Source organism: Psammomys obesus, unplaced genomic scaffold (assembly GCF_907164565.1).
Source record: "Psammomys obesus unplaced genomic scaffold, mPsaObe1.curated_primary_1811, whole genome shotgun sequence".
Classification (NCBI taxonomy): domain Eukaryota; kingdom Metazoa; phylum Chordata; class Mammalia; order Rodentia; family Muridae; genus Psammomys; species Psammomys obesus.
This window is the reverse complement of record NW_026596152.1, coordinates 90,243-110,183: the sequence shown is the minus strand read 5'-3', so window position 1 is coordinate 110,183 and position 19,941 is coordinate 90,243. Positions and strand designations below refer to the sequence as shown.

The 19,941-nt window shown below is 48.9% G+C and overlaps 3 protein-coding genes across 5 annotated transcripts in view; 1 reads left to right on the top strand and 2 right to left on the bottom strand.

Annotated features, from left to right (window-relative positions):
* Positions 1-6,724, bottom strand: part of Nup88 (nucleoporin 88) — a 24,788-nt gene extending 18,064 nt beyond the window's left edge. Inside the window, exons 1-3 of the mRNA XM_055594186.1 lie at positions 6,342-6,724; positions 3,237-3,406; positions 1,556-1,681 (exon numbers count right to left, since the gene is read on the bottom strand). Coding sequence (XP_055450161.1) covers positions 1,556-1,681; positions 3,237-3,406; positions 6,342-6,641 — 596 coding nt within the window. The 5' untranslated portion in view covers positions 6,642-6,724. The remainder of the gene's footprint in view (positions 1-1,555; positions 1,682-3,236; positions 3,407-6,341) is intronic.
* Positions 6,725-6,807: 83 nt separating this feature from the next.
* On the top strand, positions 6,808-14,489 carry Rpain (RPA interacting protein). 3 transcript variants are annotated; one of them, XM_055594192.1, is made up of 7 exons: positions 6,808-7,250; positions 8,373-8,543; positions 9,545-9,605; positions 10,813-10,924; positions 11,061-11,124; positions 11,882-12,022; positions 14,176-14,489. In XM_055594192.1, the coding sequence occupies exons 1-7, from the start codon at positions 7,170-7,172 to the stop codon at positions 14,203-14,205; spliced, it is 660 nt and encodes a 219-aa protein (XP_055450167.1). In that variant the 5' UTR covers positions 6,808-7,169; the 3' UTR covers positions 14,206-14,489. The 3 variants fall into 3 exon arrangements, with proteins under 3 accessions (XP_055450167.1, XP_055450168.1, XP_055450169.1); XM_055594193.1 differs by lacking the exons at positions 11,061-11,124; positions 14,176-14,489 and having other exon boundaries at positions 11,882-11,979; XM_055594194.1 differs by lacking the exons at positions 10,813-10,924; positions 11,061-11,124; positions 11,882-12,022.
* C1qbp (complement C1q binding protein) lies at positions 14,365-19,870 on the bottom strand. Its single transcript, XM_055594190.1, has 6 exons — positions 19,572-19,870; positions 18,899-19,049; positions 16,205-16,298; positions 15,234-15,329; positions 14,948-15,070; positions 14,365-14,758 (listed from the first exon to the last, which is right to left on the bottom strand). The coding sequence occupies exons 1-6, from the start codon at positions 19,795-19,797 to the stop codon at positions 14,609-14,611; spliced, it is 840 nt and encodes a 279-aa protein (XP_055450165.1). The 5' UTR covers positions 19,798-19,870; the 3' UTR covers positions 14,365-14,608.
* Between the last annotated feature and the right edge of the window lie 71 nt (positions 19,871-19,941).

Sequence of the window (19,941 nt, the reverse complement as noted above, 5' to 3'; positions counted from 1 at the left end):
CACACACACACACACACACACACACACACACACACACACACACACACTCACAACCACTAAACCATCTCTCCTGCTCTTAAAACATCTTTTATTTCATAGCATACATGGCTCTTGTTGAAGATGAAAGAATATTCAAAATAAATACTAGTAATGACATTACTAAAAAATCCAATGTCCATCACCAAGTCTTCACTAAATCAGCCACTCATCTCTTTCTCTAAGAACATTTAAACTTTATTCCATTATCAATAAAATTTTACCTAGGTGGCCAAGCATGGCGGCACACGTACGCACGCACACACAGTTTTAAATGCAGTTAAGCACACACACAAGCACAATACAACAAGTTTGGTAATCTTCCTCTTTGAGGTCTAAATCACAGATAACTGATAGAAGGCAATGGGACACAGACTTCCTCAATGATGAGAGAGTTGGAAGGTAAACAAGGCCTGAACACACACCACATTAATAGAGGTCATAAGCAATAGGTGGAACTGGATTAAAACAAGGTCAGACATCAGGCCCATTGCTCACAGGTAAGGCCTCTCTGCCTTACTTGTCTGCCATCCCTGCTCACTGGGAAGGTGCAGACCCAGTTCTTACACTTTACCCCATACCTCAGAATGCAGGTACTGATGGAAGATTAAAAAAATACAGCCTGCCTCTCCACTCTTCATTTCCCTTAAAACCCAGTTCTGACCCATGAAAGGGTCAGATATATAGTTTTTAAGGTACCTTCAGATCCGAGTTTTAAAGCAGACACACTTGTTTTTTGTGTTCTCTGAGATAGGGTCTTAGCATGCAGCCCATGCTTGCCTAGGACTCCCAGAAATCTGCCTGCCTCTGTTGGGATTAAAGGCCTATACTACCTTGCTGGGCTTTAGACAACATTAGTGGGTTTTTTGTTCTTGTTTTTTTTTTTTTTTTTTAAGACAGGCTCTGCAGACCAGGCTGGCGCGGCCTCACAGAGATCCCCTGCTCCTGCATCCCATGTGCTGGGATTAAAGGTGTGCCAGCACAGCTGCCCATCAGCAACACTAGTTTTAATAACTAAAAGCAAGCAGAACGCTAAGAAATTTGTATAAGGTTCCATGAAGGGGTCAACAATGAAACATCAGTCATTGAACAGGGAAAGAAATATTAGACGCTCTGATTAGAAAACAGATTGGATGGGCACAGTGGCTCATGCCTGAATCCCAGCACTTGGGGAGACCAGCCTAGTCCAGAGTCCAGGACAGCCAAGGCAACAGAGAAACAACAACAAAATAACACAAAACAAAACCGCCCTAGAAGATTGAGCCAGGCACGGTGGCTCGTGCCTTAATCCCAGCACTAGGGAGGCAGGAGCAGGCGGATCTTTGAGAGTCAAGGCCAGCCAGGTGCACAGGGAGACACTACCTCAAAGGAAAAAAAAAGAATAATGGTTTATCATCGGAGAGAAACATCACAATATTCAGTGACTGATTTGTGTTGTCCTGAGCGATTATTCAGGAGACAGTAGTAAGGCACAGAGCTCTTCCATGCACAAGGAATAAGTAGGTAAGACGAAGGTCACCTTATCACATTGTCTGAAGTCAGCAGCACCACGTGCGGATCCAGCATCTCACTTGGATACCATGCAGCATGCTTCAGAGTCAGCGAGGTAGAACTGGTGAAAAATCTCTCAGCAATGGGAGTGGTACTAAAATAAAGAACAATTTTCAAAAGCATCTGTGTGCAGAACTGAGGTGAAATGTGTCCTAATCTGCTGTAACACTGTCCCTTTCCTGTTCCTAGAACATCTTGAGAGCATCAAAAGCACTTATCCAAGGACTCAAACTGGAACTGTTTTCTACACAAGTGTATATTTTACACATTTTAGCTTGCTGGTTCTGACAGGGTCATGCTATGTAGCCCTGGCCAAGGCCTGGCCCTCACAATGTAGGCAAGGCTGGCCTTGAGCTCAGAGCAATCCCCTAGGCTTGGGATTACATTTGTGCATTATCAGACTCAGTTTGTACAGTTAGAAATGTGTTGATATTGCCTCGTTTGGTCCTTTTACTAATGAAGGGAGTAAGGAAACTGTAAGGGCATATACTATGAGTATTCTGAAAATTAAGAAATGGTGATCCAGTACCATAAGAAATTTAAGTAGACACCCCTAAGTTATAGAGGTAAGGTCTGGGTTTCTACCGTTTATTCTTTTCAGGAGACTTTTTAGATTCCCGCTTTCCTGGATTATTATTTATTCATGTATAGTTCTATGTGCGGTGTATAAAAAATAAAACTGAACGCTGGGTGTACACACGTTCGTAGCCCCAGCACCCTCAGCCTGCAGTCACAGGCTCGCTCTGGTGCTGGAGGAAGCAGGGAACTGTTACAGGCAGGCTCTATACACCAGGTATGCAGACTCAGACAGCGGGTTTGTTTTGACACTTTCAAGCAGCATGGGCCTTAATTTAGATGCTTTGCCTTTTTTCTGTGATTGAATGCCTGGCAGTTTGACCAGCCGCTGTGCCTTTTATGGCATGAGTGGCTCATGACACGTTTATGATGTCATGGTACACACTGCAATGGCCAGAACATAGCCTGACATATAAATGGTGTCTTGGAGCGCAAGTAATAATCAAAGACAAACCCTTAATGCGCACATTTTGGTTCATTTTGCACATATTATTTTTTTTTGGCAAGGTTTCTCACTGTAGCCTTGGCTACCTGGACTCTTTGTAGACCAGGCTGGCCTTGAACTCAGAGATCCACCTGCCTCTGCCTCTGACTGCTGGGATTACAGGCGTGCATCCTGGCTTGTGCATAGTTCTTAAGCTCATGAACCTAACTGCAAAATTACAGCTATTTTAGTAAAAATAAGGGACTGATACTGTTGTTGTTTTTTAAAACTACAAATAGTAATGCAGTATTCTTCAAAAGTAACAACAGGGGCTGGGAAGGTGGCCCAGTGGTTTAGTGTTCCTGCTGCTTTTGAGGGGACCCAGGGATTGGCTCCTAGCACCCTCAAGGCAGCTCACAACCATCTGTAACTCCAGTTCTAGGAGATTTGATACTCTTCTTGCCATCCAGGCACAAAAGCAGTGCACTTACATACACATGAGGAAGGAATTCTTCAAACCATAGCACCACAGGAAGCCAGTCTACAGGCCCATGTGAAGATGTTCCAATGGCAGTACACTAGACACAGTTCCACAACCTCTGGTCTTAGCAACTTACTCAGATAAACACTAAATGGAAACACAACTTACCTACAATTCACAGTTGCTCTTCCGCCTTCAAATTCGGAATCTTTCCCCCACCTCTGAGGTAATTCTAATGCCGTAAGTCCTTTCATTCCTATAAGTGCTACATGATGTTGCGTCGGGCTTAACAAGACTTGGTGAATTTCAAAGATGGGTGGATTTATGCAAAGTAATCTCTAAAAATTAAAGCAATTTAGTAAAAACACTTAATTTTAATGGATGTATATTTGGGAGTTACTTGAAACCATAATCATGCTCAACTTTCTATAGTTATAAAATAACAGCATTTTGGATTAGTACAATTACTTATGTCATTAACTGATTATTCTCCAAGAAATTCTCTCTGGGTGCTTGACAGATGACTTAGTTCCTTAAAAGCACTTGCTCTTCTTGCAGAGAACCCGAGTTTGGTTCCTAGCACCCACACTCTGGGCTCTCACTGTCTGTAACTACAGTTCCAGGGAAGCAGACACCTTCTGGCTTTCTGGAGCACCTGTATTCACACACACTTTAATAACAAGCACTGGCTGCTCTTCCAGGACCTGGGTTCAATTCCCAGCACCCACACGGTGGTTCTGTAACCTCTGGCCTCTGAGTATCAGGCACACAGATGGTACATGCACACATATGGAGGAAAACATGCATACACACAAAATTGAAAAAAAAAAAAAAAACCAACAAACCAACAACTTAATCTTTAAAAAATGAGAACAATTACCCCTCATTTTGTGGCCATGGAACAAGGGCATGTTTTCTGTAGTTCCACAGTACACTCTGGATAATCCCATAGATCTTAAACATTCTAAATGTTCTTTTAAAACTTGCCCCTGACATAACCTAGTAGGCACTACTTGAGATTTGTCTTTCTTCTGTGTTCTTGGCATCAAGTAGGCTCTTGATACCTAGTGAATATGTAAACTCAGATGTATTACAAGATAACCATTTTATAAACAGTATTGTAGGGTGAAGAACAGCTTCAGGCAGGTGTGATGGCACACCTTTATTCCCAGTGCTGGGGAGGGGAGGATGACAGAGATGGCTCTGATGGAATTTTAGGCTACCCAAGGCTATAAAGTGATATCTTAGATTAGCTTCAAGAGATTTGCAGCAAACAGTACTGCTTCACTTATGTGGACTCAATATAAAAAGAGTGGTATTTTAAGGGAGTTCCAATAATTTGCCATAGCATCACATATACTCAAAAAGTTCACTTTTACACTGGTACTTCCTATTTCTTTTCTCATGACCATTTCAGATTTCTATTTTCTCTTTACTCCGCAAAGAATGATGAGATTGTCAAAATATTATTTATCTTGGTATGAGAATCACACTAAGCCAAAATCCTTTTAAATAAAGCTTTTTAAAAATACAATGAGATTTCTAATTGTTTTTATATCTGTAGGTCCATGGGCTTTAAATGCCTGTTGTAGAGCTGGGCAGTGGTGGCAGGCACACAGCTTTAATCCCAGCTCTGACCAGGATCCTGATTTCTGTGAGTGAGGCCAGTCTGGTCTACAGAGTGAGTTCCACAACAGCCAGGGCTGTTAACCCTGTTTTGAGAAACAAAACCCAAACCAAACCAAACCAAAAAGTCACCAAATATTACAGAGCTCTTGCGTGCTCTAGGTTTATGTCAAGGGCTGGACATAAAAATAAATCAATAAAGTAGGGGCTGGAAAGATGGCTCAGCATCTGTTCTTCCAGAGGTCCTGAGTTCGATTTCCAGCAACCATTCGGTGGCTCACAGCCATCTATACTGGAATCTGATGCCCTCTTCTGCATTGCAGGTGCACATGCAGTCAGAGCTCTTATACATAAAATAAATAATTAAAACCTGTAAATAGAAATAAAGTGGACCTAGTCTCTGTTTTGGTATTTACAAATGAGAAGATAAGCAAGTTTTACAGTAACTACTACTGCACTGAATGCTACACAGCAATGAGGATGCTAGTAACTGAACACAGCGTGCTGGATTAAGATCAGGGGTTTGTGGCCAGTCTGTAGCAGAGGGCTGTCACAGGCATCACAGAGGTGCCCTGTCTCAGACCTGTAATCTCAACACTCAAGAGATTGGGGCAGGAATTCCAGGCTAGCCTGTGTTACACAATGTCTCCAGACCAGTCTTGAGCTACACACGGGGACCAAGTCTTTAAAAAATCAGAAGAAAATTAATAATTAATTGGCTGAAATAATGATGAATTTCTGATATTTATTCTTAAGAAACACTTGGAGCAGGCAGATGCGTAAATGTTGACCTAGTTTCTCAACACCTATGGCTGCACCTTGCATCAAATCACTTAACAAGAACTGATCTAGGGCACACTGCAGACCTCAGACGTTAGAACGAATGCTGCATTTCCTTCTCTCTCTTTTGAGCCAGGGTTTCTCAATGAAGTCCTGGAACTATGTAGACCAGACTGGCCTCAGATTCAAAGACTTCTTCCTGCCTCTGGAGAGCTGGTGTTAAGGACCTGTGCCAACAGTCCTGGTTTTTTAAAAAAGTCTTTAAGAGAAAACCAGTTTTCTACAAATGAAGGCTTTAGTAAAGCCACGTCTGGTCATAGCAAATCTAGAACACACTGGGAGTATATCCACCTCCTCATGCCATTTATTTGCTCATCAAAAACCAAAAAGGTGTGAGGACCCGGCTCGGAGAACTCCTGCGCTTCCCCTGGGGAAGGAAGGGGTGTGTTCCCTTCCCTCACGGGGTGCTAACGGTGTGTGTGTTAGCGCCCAGCACCGCAGCAAAGAGAGCAGGCCCTCTGAGGTTTAGTGAGCGCCCGAAGGGGCAAAAGGCAAAGGAAAAACGGGCTCTCTTGTTCCCGTCGGGCAAGCGATCTGGGCCTTTTAAATCTGCCTTAAAGCTCCAAGAGGCCAAAGGAGGCATCACGGCTTTGGCCGCGGTCCTCTGGCCCCAGTCCTGCCGTCCTCTTCAGGGCGCTGGCCACCCGCCTCCCCCGGGCACTCGCCCCCAGCAGCACGCGTGTCCCTGCGTGCCCGGCGGCGGCCCGTCCTGGGAGCGGGCGCTCCCGAGCGGCGCCGGCTCGCTCGCACGGCCGCGGCGGAGGGGAAGCGAGGCCGGGCGGGACGCGGCACGCCGCCGGGACCCACCTGGTACTGGGAGAGAGGGGGCTCCGCGCCGCCGCCGCCGCTGGGGCCGCGAAGGCGAACCACCACGAAGGCGCTGCCTTCCGCGTCCCACAGGAACAGCTCGCCGCCGAGGCCGAAGACCAGGTTTCTCGTCAGCAAACGCGGCGGCAGCGGCGGGCGCGAGGGCGAGGCCGCTGGCTTCTCCGCTTCGGCTGGCCTCTGGCTCTGCAGGCCCTCGCGGAGCCGCGAGAACACGACGTGGTTAGGCAGCCAGCTCTGCCACAGCTCCCCTTCGCCCGCGGACCCCTCCGCAGCCGCCATCTTGGACCAACAGCGGCTCGGCTCGGGGGCGGGGAGAGACGCAGCCCGCCGCTGCGTGTGGCCAATCCACGGCCAGCACGCCACGGCCTCAGCCTATCAGCGCGCAGGGACCCTGAGAGGAGGCGGTGGCTCGCTGGGCAGGCATCGCTGGAGGAAAGCCGATCTACGGAGCGGCGGGGCGCAGATGAGAACGTCGAGGGTTTCCGGACGGCTTTGGGGCTACGGGAGGGCCAGTGCGGAGGGTTGAGAGTGACCTCTGCTGTCCACCGGACACCGCTCTCTGGCTAAACCCAGGGCTCTCTCTCAAGCCTCACCTCCCTCAGCCCAGGTGGTGTTTACTTTCAGCTCTCACTGCTTCATCGTGCTTGCATTCCCGAAATCTGTCTCTGGGAGGGAGGGTATAGCTGCTAGAGGCAGTTCCCAGAAAGCCTCGGGCCTGATGGGCAGTCAGGCCCCAGAAACTAGAGTTTCCAGAATCCTTCGCGCGCGGCCGAGGGGCGGGCACTTGGGCCCCTCCGCGGCTAAGGGATGGCGGAGCCCTCCGAGTCTCCTCATCGCTTCTTGTACAAGCAGGTGGGCTCGCCGCCTTGGAAAGAAACTTTCAGGCAGGTGAGTGTGAAGTTTGGGTAGCAATGACTTCCCTTCTCTGTCCCAAGGACCGCTGTCCTCTCCGCCCTCGCTTCAGCACTGGTCGTGAGCTCCGAGCGCCTGGCTAGCGAGGCGGATCTTGAACTCAAGTCTCCGGGCCGGAGTAGGTGCCATCCTCGCCCAAGATTGGAGTTTGTTTCATATTTTAAGCGTCACGACAGCGCTAGCTGCTGCTTGTTACAACACCACCACCTAACGTTGGGTTACGGAGGGAAGCACTGGATATGCGCGTGTCCTGTGAGACGGAAGTTATTTCTCTTCTAACGAGCGACAGGAACATCAGTTACTGTGAGGAGAGTTGAGCTTAAGCTCTGGCTTCTTCTGAACTCAAGTAGTTCCTTGTAAGAAATAGCTTATCTCGCTGCTCAGCAGCCTCTAAGGAGTGGGTGTATGCTGGACTACTGCGTGTGGGTAGCCGGCTGAGTACTGACTGACCGTGTGGGTCAGTGCTGAATACTGACGTCTGGCAGCAGCAAGTTCAGTCATGGGAGGCTGTTCTGTACAGTGCAGAGCGCTTGGACGCAGCATCCTCTCTACAGACTAACTGGCCTCAGTCAATAGCAGTTCTGCAGGCAGAGTTTTGACAACCACTTGGGGAACAAACACCATCTTGAGTTGGGGGTGGGGAGATGGCTCAGTGTTAAGAGCACTTGCAGGGGACCTGGTGGCTATAACTCCAGTTCCAAGGGGTCCATTGCCATCTTCTGGCCGTGGTGAGCGCTTGCACTCACACGGTGCACATAAATTCAAAGACACGTGAAAAAGTCATGAGGGTTGGGAAGTGCTTTTGTAAAGAAGACCATTACTGTAGCCATATGTATAGATGCAGGAGTCTGGAAGCCATAGGAATGTCTGAAGTCAGCCTGTGGACACCGTTACCGTACATCCACCAGCCTGCCTGCAAAATAAAAATAAGATATGAAATGTAGGAATTTAGAGATATGTGAACAAAACTACCTATTTGTGTGTGGATAAGGACTGGAGAATATGGAAATTTTGCAGCTAGAATTCTTTTTATGTTTTCTTTTTTTGGTGGAATTTACCTTTTCCTTCTTTTACTCCACTGCTCCCACCTTCCCCCAGGGATGTCTCGAGCGAATGAGAAACAGCCGGCACAGGCTCCTGAGCAGGTACCGTCAGGCTGCGTGTGGCACACCGGGAAGAGCCTCAGACAGTCTTCTAGTCCGGGAAGTGATGGAGGAAGAGTGGGATTCTCTGCGGTCTGGAGAGCGGTGTCCGGAGGCCTTGCTTCAGGTCAGGCAAGGAGCCTGCAGGGGCTCCATAAGAGCTTTTGGCGACCTCTATGTACCTGTTTCTCCAGGTCCTTTCAACCTACCCACTTTCCAGCTGCCATTCGGCTTAGGCTTTTCAAGTTTTGAGTAGATTATTTTATTGATGTCTCTGCAATACTAGACTGAAGCCACGGCACAACCTTGTAATGTATTCGCTTAGGAAACTGAAAGGAAAGAAAATTTCATTCTTGCTATCCCCATTGGAAATTTTGATCCACTAGGAATGGGCTAGGGACCTCTCTTTAAAAAGGATGTCTCTACATTCTGATTCTAGTCTAACAGAGTTTGCAGTTGTGTGTCAATAGAAAACCATTTACAGTGTATCAGGAAAGGTTATGGGTTGGCACCAGGATTTGGGAATTCTAAGTTTAGTTTTACTGACTCCCAGCTTTACTGTTTCTTTGAGTCTTAGTTTTTACATTTGCATGAAATAAAGAAGATAGCACAAGCATTATGAGAACTGTAACAAAACCTGAAACTGTTTGAAACCATCAAATCACCATACAATAATGATTCATTTTCAGTAGCACCATGTGTCCTACAGTAAGACAAATGGTTAGCTTAACTTCGCCACAGTTGGTGCTCACAATAGCCCTCTCAGGTGGGCCTCATTCCAGCTTTACCGAAGCTAAAACAGCTTTTCAAAGACCAGACTTTTTCCCATGGTCAGGCGTAGAAGGACATTAACTGTTGCCCCATTTTCTCTCCCTTACATTTGGTGCTGTTGTACTTTGGTCGTTTGTTGTTGGTTTAGCTTGGCACTTTACTGAACTGTCAGCAAATTCTGCATGTGGACTAGGCCAATTTTGTGGGTAAATCTGGGGGTCTTGGGACATGGTGGCTAACAGTTCTTCATATGGGCGATGAAGGACTGTCTGCTCTGTGTCTTGCTCAGGCATTTCATTGCACGCGAGGCAAGCACTGCCCCGCTGAGCCACACTGACCCTCCACTCTGTCTTGTAGTTGGGATTGCCTTTGGACCTGGCTGTGCTGCAGGAGATCGGACAGGAGCTGCGTGAGGAAGGTAATTCCAGGGTGTAGTCTTCTCTGCTACAGCACTCCTCTAAGACTGGCCTCTCCTTGACGCTATAAATTGTTTGGATGCTAGGAATTAAACCCAGGGCCTTAGGCACGGAGTTTGTATCCCCAGACCTAGGATTACTAGTTATCTTTTAAAAAAAATTATTATGTATACAGGGTTCTGCCTGCATGTACATGTGTAGATCAGAGGAGGGCACAGATCTCACTATAGATGGCTGTGAGCCACCATGTGGTGCTGGGAATTGAACTCAGGACGTTTAGAAGAACAGCCAGTGCTCTTAACTTCTGAGCTTTGAGACAGTATTTCTCTGTGTAGCCCTGGCTCTCCTGAACTTGCTCTGAGTCAAACTCAGAGATCCACCTGCCTCTGCCTCTGAGTGCTGGGATTAAAGGCGTGTGCCACCAGCACCACTTCGTAGGATTCTCTCTTTCTTTCTTTCTTTCTCTCTCTCTCTCTCTCTCTCTCTCTCTCTTCCTCTCTCTCACTTTCTTTCGTTCAGGATTATTTCTTAATTCCTGTCCTTTTACTACCATCATTCCTTAAGTATCCTGAAGCCCCTGTTGGACTTGAATTCTTGGCTGTCTTCCCAGTAGTAAGAGATTCTGTGTTTGTAGATTCTGTGCAGGAACTTCTCATTCCATGTTCCTCCATTCTGATTACTGTGAAAGATGGGATTAGACAGAATAGAGAGCGTATCATCACACAGGTCATATAGCTAGTCAGAGGTAGTGTTGGGAAACAGGTTATTTGATCCTGCCTCTTGCTATGTTAAGCTGTGCCCTGTGGTTTGTGCCTGTGGTACATACAAGCTACTTGTGATTTCATAGGGTGGGCTTTCAGGAAGATGCTTGAGCTCTGTAGTTTCAGGGTAGCCATGGTAGCACGTCGAAACCTGCCTCTTGAAAAAAATCTTTATGGTGAACTTGTCACTTTCCTTTCATGGCAGGTCTGTACATGTGTACCCAAGGGCTCTCTCTCTCCTCCATTCTTTGATGCCCTGAAAAACTGTGAGCATCTGCTTCTGGGGTTCTCTTAGCACTGTGTAGAGTACATGGGCTTGCACCTTATGGCTTGCATCTTCCTTATTCCACATAGCCTTATCTTGAGTAGCTTTCACATTTACCTGTAAAGTAGAAATAATGGACCTGCCCTATGGGTACAGGATAACCCTGGGCCTTTTGCCTTGCAGAAAAGGCCATCATAAGCGAGTATGAGAAGAGCTTACAATTTGATGAACGTTGTCTCAACAGCATGTTGGCAGAGTGGGAAGCAAATGCCCTCATCTGTCCTGTGTGTATAAAGTAAGAACTTTCAAAATCTGTTTAGCATTATTGGGTCTCATCCCTCGATCCCTCCGCCCCTGGTTTATTGGCTGAAAGGGTTAGGGAGCCAGGGCTTGTTACCACAATGACCTGGGAATCCTAATTCTATCTCTAGGTACAACCTGAGAGTAACGAGTAGTGTGGTCACGTGTCCATGTGGCCTGCACATCCCACTTCATGTAAGTGTCCAGACTCCCCACATACACGTGTGTTAAAGACCCTCTAGTGGAGGTTGGAGGCAGTCGTGCATTCTGGCCACTGCCAGGATGCCCAGCAGCAATAATTCTCAAGGAGAGGGTTATTTTGGCTTATGGTTTCAGAGGGAGAGTCCACCAGGGCAGGGAGGCATAGCCGAGTGGCTCCTGGGGGTGAAATCCAGGGCTCAGCATCTTGGTGAACAGGAAATAAGACCTGTTCCTACCAGCCTGTGTTCACCAAATAGGCCTCAAGTGTTTTGCCCACAGGTATATCTGTGCACCATGTGTGTAGAGCCCTGGAGGTGAGGAGAGGTGCCAGATCCTGTGTAACTGGAGTTAGAGCTGGTTGTGAGCTGCCATGTGGATACTGTGAGCCAAGGTCCTCTGGAAGAGGAGCAAGTGCTCTAAACCACTGAGCCATCTCTGCAGATCCCCTTTCTTGTTTGAGGCAGAGTCTAGTAGTAGCCCAGGCTGCCCTCAGACTCACTTGCAGCTCAACTTCTGATCCTTGTGGCCTCACCTTCCAGGAGCTGGGTACAGGTTTGTCACTCCCGCCTGGGCTGGGAGTGGAACACAGGGCTGCTTGCTTGCTAGGCAGGCTCTCTGCCACCGAGCCACACCCCAGCCCCCAGCCCGATAAAGCTGCAGAGTCAAGCTGTCTTAGTTGACTGTGGGAGGATCCGGCTTTCAGCCTGCTGGAATACAGCATTTAAGATTATTTGTGGTTGGACTTTCTTAGTCTCCAGAGTTGACAGAGCAGAGGCTTCGTGTCTGCTTGGAGGATAACGTGAATGAGCACAGTGCACACTGTCCCCACACTCCTGAGTTTTCTGTCACTGGTGGGACAGAAGAGAAGCCCAGTCTCCTGATGAGCTGCCAGGTGAGCCTCCCAGGGCCCAGCCACTTGCCAGAGGACGTCAGCAGTTGGCTCTGTTCCCCTCTTGGTAGAAATAAGTAAATGTTTAAAATATTGTTTTTTGAGGTGTTTACTTCAGAGAAAGTATCAGCTGGGCATGGTGGCCCTTACCTGTAATCCCAGCCCTGGGGAGGTAGGAAGAGCTTAAAGCTAGCCAGAGGACACCATGAGGACCCGTCTCAAAAGCAGGCAAGGCGGCTCCACCGCTAAGAGCACTTGCTGCCAATCCTGATACTGAGCTCAACCTTGACTTGGACCTCACGTGTGGATGTGGAGAACTGATTCCTGCAAGTTGTCTTTTGTCTTCCACAACATACAGTGGGCTTGCACATAGACAGACTAGAATTAAAACGTATGGAATGACTAACTTCAGTCAGAAGGGAGGAGCAGCCTTAGAATCTTGCCAGCACTGGTCTGGAAGCTGCAGACGGCGGCTGCGCTGCTTTGGTTAGATCAAGTGTGTGTGACCCCACGCACCAGGTGTGCTTGTGAATGCCGATGTCAGGACAGGAATGCAGCGGAGCAGCACCGGGTGTGTCTGGAGCACACTTTCACAAAGAGCTAAGACTGGCCAAATGGCAACTCAGGTGTGAGGGGCAGGGCCACCCAGGAGCCTCAAGTTTGCTGTGGGCAGCAGCTTTAGTGACACGTTACAGCTTTCAGGTCCCAAGCAGGGGGAACTGTGGCGCAAACCTGCTACAGTGTGCCAAATACTCAGTGATAACCTGACCCCGCACTTCAAATTGACTAGTATATTCAGGCTCCCACTGTACTTCACTCCATGTTTCCCTTAACACTGCTGGAGTTACCTGTGTCTGAGGGCGAGGATTATTTTTCTCCCACGGCTTCGTTTTGCCCCCACTGTATATGTCTTCTTTCTCCAGTGAGTTGGTGCACAAGCAGATGCTTAATGTGTTTTTTCAAGTGAATTAAAGTGGAGAGTTGAAGAGACACAGTGACCTCAGCCTCTGCCTTCTCAGAGAGCAAGTGCAGCACCGAGGTGGCTCAGTGAGAAGGCAATAGCCTCCCAAGCACGAGGACCTGAGTTTAGATCCCAGAACCCACATACAAAACCACGTAGGCACGGCGGCTACCTATAATCCCCCCGTCCACGGGGTCAGAGGCAGGGAGAGGCTTTAGACAAGCTGCCGAAGACTAGCCCACCAAGGAACTCTAGGTTCAGCTAAAGACCCTGTCAATAAGGTGGAGAACAGTTGAGGGAGACATCCCCCCCCCCACAGACACACCCACAAGGGGGTGGGAGAGAGGCACACCAGCCATACGGAACTTCAAATGGTGGGAAAGCAAGCGTTAAATTCTCTTTTCTGTTGTTTTGGAAACAAGGTCTACATACTCCTGGCTGGCCTCAAAACTCCAAGATGTACGTGTATGTGGCTGTCTCTGCCTCTGCGGGGGGGGTATGTGTGTGCACCCCATCTTTTAAAAGTCAGCTCCAAGAAGCTGGAGAGACTGCTCAGCGGTCAATGAACACTGGCTGCTGTGCAGAGGTCTCGAGTTCAGGTCCAACACATAGTGGCTCACCACCATTTTTGGTAGTATCTGATGCCATCCTCTTGTCATGCAGGCATACATGCAAATAGGTGTTCATTTCAGTTTCACACCAAGCACTGGAGAGGATGGGAAGGGCAGTTGAAGAGCAGGTAAGCAGGCAGGGCAAGGCAAGGCAAACTCTTGTTCGCTACCTGGGAAGCTGAGGCAGCATAATGTGTAACCAAAGGAACGGTAACATTGAGAGGCCAGTGCTCTGGAAGCAGTGTTTTCAGATTAGGGCTGCCCAGCACTGGCTGCAGACTACACAGGAGACCACTGTTGAGTTAGGGGATCACCACAGAGACAAGAAACTGGAGGAAGAAAAATTGTGTCAGTCTCACACTGTCAGGCTTGCCAAACCCCAAGCTGTCAGGTTTTGCTTTCCAGTCTCTGGCTTGCAAAGGGTACTTGGTCTTAGCTCGTGGCTTCAGCTTGGCAGAACAGGTCCACGAAAGCTGTGACCTCATTAACTCATAATGCCTCCACTTGTGACAACTTTCAGCCATGTACTGACTTAGCTGTTCTTGGCTAGAATGTAACACTAATTTGTTTTCTGTTTAATCCAGGTTTGTGACACTTGGGTTGTGATCCTCTAGCCATCCTGACTCATGATTTGCTACTGGGTGGAGAACTCATTCTCTCTTAGAGGTCCTGCATGCACAAGCCTTCTGTATATAACTAATTTTATACTGAAATTCAAATACCTCTGTTCTTGGTGTTCTGATTCAGGGCAAAAGAAAAGAGAAGCTCGAACATTCTTGGTGATAAAATCAATTTTATTGTCCATCTTATACAAAAATCTACAGATCACAGATTTGTACAGGAAAAAACCAAATGAATAGTAAATGGAAGCATAACAGCAATAAAGTGTTAAACTTGCTTTTTCCTCCCATGATATTAGGATGACAGCCATTTGAAAGCATAACTCTGATGTCTAGGTAGCTTTTGTTTACTGGCCAAGCTTGCCATTTAAATTAAGGCCTCCAGTCTCTGTCATTTCTACTGGCTCTTGACAAAGCTTTTGAGGTCCTCCAGAAAGGTGATGTATTCTTGGTGCTCTAGGGCTGTACTGAGCTCCACCAACTCATCGGCAAAAGTGTTGTCCACCCCTCGGTCGGCAAGAAAATCCATGAGGTGGTCATACAAGGCCTGGGGAGAAGAGTATTTACTTGCTGGAAGAACAGTGAACTGAAAACGGGCTGCAAGAGCCGCTGACCTTCCCACACGGGCCACTACATGTGTGCCCACTCTCTCCCTCCCGAATTGCTACTTTCCATTCCTTCAACTAGGACCCTTCTCTGCCAACGCCAAGCATCCTCTATTGCAGCCAGCACTCACCCAGTCCAGGGAATCCGTGTTGAGTGTGTAGTTAGTGTCCCTCCATTCGGAGTCACCAGTGGACTGAAAGCTAACTTCCTTGATAGAGAAAATATCACCCTCGGCCTCTTCTTCTTGTCCGATCTGAGAGACAGTAGAGGGGAGCAGCTGAAGTCCAGAGACAGGCCCTGCAGCCCTAGCCACGTTCCAGCCCCACTCTCGCCCGCCTTCCCCTCCCGTCCTGGTCTACATTACCAGGTCTTTCCTGTATATACTACAAGAGTCGGAGACAGCCCACCCCACCAACCTCATCCTCAGGATAGTGACAGTCCAGTACGAGGGTCTTCTTGCCATCACTCTTTGTAACTTCAACCACAAAATTGGGAGTTGATGTCAGTTCCGGCTGGAGAAACAAAACAAGTCAGCATATGCCAGTGGCACACACATCTGGACCAACGGCCTCCAGAGTTCAGAGGAGAGGTCTAACAATCACTGCCATTAGCATCTTATTAGCCAGCCTTTAGCCTTAGGTGGGATAAGGCACACAAATCTTCCAACAGCACTAAATGGTTCATCAATCACACGGGCTTAGAATGATGCCTCAAGGCCAGGTCCAGCTATTCGGCAGGTACTGACAGCTCGGAACCAGCCCTCCAGGGCTGCTTCTGCTCCTACGCACTGCAGTGATGGCTGAAGCACAGACCTGGGGCGCTAGCTAAGTGGCCACCTTAACTGGAAATGCGGCACTTCCTTTAACTCAGCTTTTCACACTTGTCTATAAACAGTCCTGACATCTGTTTATTCAAGTGGCCAAATGTGAAAATCGCTAAGGCTCTGCTGGCAATGCTGCCCACACTGGATAACATCAGTTCAATCCCATTCCTACATGGCAGAAGGACAGAACCAACTCACACAAGTTGCTTTTGCTGCCTACAAATGCACCATGGCCCTCAACACACTAACAAACGGATAAACAAACACAATTTAAAAAAAAATTCGTAGGCTCCCCAGCCCTCCTATTTTGGACAAACGACTGGCGCTGCCTACCGAATTGCCAAGCACATCTTTCATCTGAAACGCTGCAGCCGGTATTGTCTTGATAGTACCCACCCCCAACACAGGCATAAACCCCGCAACACTCGAGGAACAGGGTCTGAAATGCCAGCTAAGTCACTCCAAACTATTGCTCTTTCATCTCCTAGTATGAGAGAATTTTAAAGATAGTCCTTCTTGCCTTTTAGGACAGAAAAGAGGCTGGCTGTGGCGTCACCGGCTTACCTCCTGCTCCTCTGCCTTCTGCCCGTGTGGGGGGTCCTCCTCACCGTCAAACGTTGGGGGGATGCTGTTGTTGATGTTGAAGGTGACAGTGATCCTAAAAGGCCAGCGGATACACAGGTCAATACTAACAGAGGCCGCCTGCCAGTCAGGCCAGTGCGAAGGCATGCTCAAAACACCCTATTCCTACCCCATTTCCCGCTGGCTGCACTGGGACATAGAAGCCTCAGCCAGCACATTAAACATCTTCTGAAGTGAACCTACAGTGTGCCAGCGGCTACATGCCAAGTATCACAGCTGTGGCTGTAGTTGCCAGGCTGGCACTCAGGGAAGCCGATAGTGGCACGCAACATCTGCCCCAGAAGCAAGCCTCACGAAACACTGTAGAGCAGATTCAATTTGCACACCACAAACTGGGAACGGAAACACCTAGTGACTTTTAGTTTTCTTTTTGGGGGTTCTGGAGCTCTCTGTATGCAAATGTGAACATTTGCACTCTGGCCCTCTTGACTGTAAGAATCCTGTGGCAGCGCATGTCTGTCATGACATCTGTAAGCAGCAGAGCCAGCCCATGGAAGAGCCCAGCTGGCCAATGCCTCGCTGTCAGGCCACTGTGCCACAGCAAGAACCGCAGATGAACCAAATGACACGCAGACCCCAGACTAAGCTGAAAAACCCTAGCGTGACTTAGATGAAGTTACAAATGACTTATGTGGGAGGAAGACCACCACACACCTTATAGACCGAGATCACAGAACCCCAGAAAACCCAGGCTCAATGATTTCTGCAGTCCCTGGCTCAGCACGGTTTCTTAGGATTAACACTAAAGTATGAGCGTGTGAGTGTGCACACTGAACCCAGAAGCTCACAGGATCTGGCAAGCATTCATGTACAGCACACACCACACCACACACCATGTATTTCTACAGTTTGAATCTGGAGTACACTCTCCCCACATACGCAGAGACCTAATTCCCAATGTCAGTAAGAGGGTGCGACATCTCCCCAACCCTTGGTGCTAGGGACGCTGATGAGTCCAGGGTCTCATCAGTGTTTATCAGAGATGTGACACCCCCTAGTCCAGGTGAAAATGTCACCTGTGGTGTTAGAAGTGGGCCTTGGCTGGGTGTGTTCAAGCCGTATGGGCCACACCACCCCAAGCGCAGACATCTTCTCCAGTGGGGGCTCAACAGGAGCCACTCACACTCCAGGCTAGGTCCTAGGCAGGCACAGCCAAAGCACAATATACAATCATATTTCTGTAGACATCTTATGTCACTTTGGACATTTTGTCTAATGGGTCTTTTGGTTTCGAATTTGTGTGTGTGTGACTTGGGTTTTTAATTCCTGTTTGTTTTGAGATACGATTTTTCTGTAGCATTGGCTATCCTGGAACTCTATAAAAACCAGGCTAGCCCTGACTTTAGAGACTTCTGCCCCTTGAATTTTGAGTTTTAAGGTGTGTCTGGCACAGTGTGTCTTCCTTCCTTCCTTCCTTCTTTCTCTCTCTTTCTTTAAAGAGGCAGAAAGAAAGTGTGTGGAGCTGGGTGGGTAGGGAGGATCTGGGAGGGATATTTCCTAAGACTGAAGTCGGGTGGCTTTATACAGAGACAGAAACCAGAACCGTATCACCGCAGGCCCCTGCCAGAAGCCCAGTACCAGATGCACCTCAGGCCTCAGAATCAGCAAGCCTCCCGGCCTTGAACTTTCTCACTTTGTCTTTCCAGCTAAATGCTCTGCCCCACCCCCTCCTCAGGTTTTCAAGACATGGCTTCTCTGCGTAGCCTTGGCTGTGCTGCTATTTGCTGGGTAGACCAGGCTGGCCTTGAATTCACAGAAATCTGGCTGCCTCTGCCAGATTAAAGGTGATGGGATTAAAGGCGTGCCCCTCCCACCGCCCACCGTGGCCCCCCCTGGTATACCTGGGATTGATCCTGGGGCCTCCAAACATGCCAGAGAAGCACTTAGAGCCCAAGGAGACTTCTCTAGGGAAGACTGGGTGAATGTGCAACACAAAATAGCACAAACAAGGGTTTCACAGTTTTAGGGGTGTCAGGTGTGGAAGCAGAGGACCAAGAGTCTGAGACCAGTCTGTGCTGTACAGCTAGAGACCTGTCTCCAAACAAACAAACAAACAAACAAACAAACAAACAAACAACAAAAAACCCAGAGCAAGTCTTTAGGAGAAGGAGGGCTGAGAAAGGTGTGGTCTTTCTGCACTCTACCTTCATTCTGTGTCTTAAGAATCACATATCCTGGCAGGGTTCTGTGGTGCAAGCCTTTAAACCCAGCACTTGAGAGGCAGAGGCAGGCGGATCCCTGTGAGTTCAAGGTTAGCCTGGTCTACAGTGAACTCTCAAGAAACACATTTACCAGCACTTCACGCATTCCTAAAATTCCGGTGCCCAAATTCAAAGACGCAGCACCTTCACCAATGACCCACGGAGTGTCTGCCACTCCAGGAGACTTCCCTGAACACTATGGAGTGCTGCCTGCCTCTGTAGCCAGGTCATGTCAAATTTGTGTTCACTCAGTCAGTGCACTCCCTGGAGCCTAGGAAAATTTCCGGTTAAATGCTTTCCCAAAAACCATTCTATCAAAGCCCGGGGCCAAAGCTCAGGACCCTCTGGGGATGGCCACGGCAGGGTGCCGCAGAGCCAGGACCTGGTCTTCTGCATCTCCTGGGTCAGTACTCACTTTTCTCCAGCAACTTTGCGCAATAGTTTAGCCTCCGTCCCATTCACTTCCAGCTCCCAATCTCCAGACATCTTGGGAAGGGACTTATGTTTCTGGATTTTCTTTTCTTCTTTAATTTCATCCGTCAAGAACTCAACAAAAGCTTTGTCTCCTAAAAGAAAAACCAAAAGACGTTGTGGTGGCTCATGCCTTTAACCCCAGTACTCCGAGGCAGAGGCAGGAGAATCGCTGTGAGTTTGAGGCCAGCCTGGTCTACAAATCGAGTCCACAACAGCCAAAGCTACACAGAGAAACCACGTCTTGAAAAACAAAAAATAAAAACCAAAACGATTCAAGAAGAGAAAAGCCTGTCGACATGGATTGTGTCTAATGTGTTCTTATTGCTGCTCTCAAACTCTGGCCCAAATCACACTGAGACGTCCGTTTCCCTGTAAACTTAACAAACAGCAGATCTATGTACCGAGCTGAACTAAGTTCTGCAAGTTACTTCTCATCACGGATTCACTACTCTCACTTTCTGTGTGAAAAAAGCATTCCCAGCTACCCGCTTTCACTCGCCGAAACCCATTAACAACACGCTTTCAAACCACGATCCTGGGGCTTCGCCAAGTCACGTCTGCAAGGCGGGAGGAGGGGGCTGTGACGAGGGCCCAGGCGGGCGCGCGAACCTCACCTTCGGTGTGCAGGGAGCCACAGCCGCACGCGCAAGGCACCGGGGGCTGCAGGAGGCCGGAGCGCCGCGCGGAGCCGGCTCGCACGCTGAGCAGACCGAAGGGCCGGAGGCACGGGCGGGGCGCGGGCTGCAGCAGCTGCCGGAGCGCCGGGCCCGGGGCGGCGGCGCGGAGGGCGGTGGCGGCGGCGCCCAGGGCGCGGGGCACGCAGCGCAGCAGCGGCAGCATCGCGGAGCACACACGTGCGGACGGGAGGACGAGCGGGCCCGGACCAGGGCGTGACCTCGCGCGCCGCCGGAAGCCCCGGCCTCGCCCCGGAAGCGCTTCCCCGCCGCAGGGCGCCGCGCGCGCGCCCCCTGCCGGCAGCCGCCG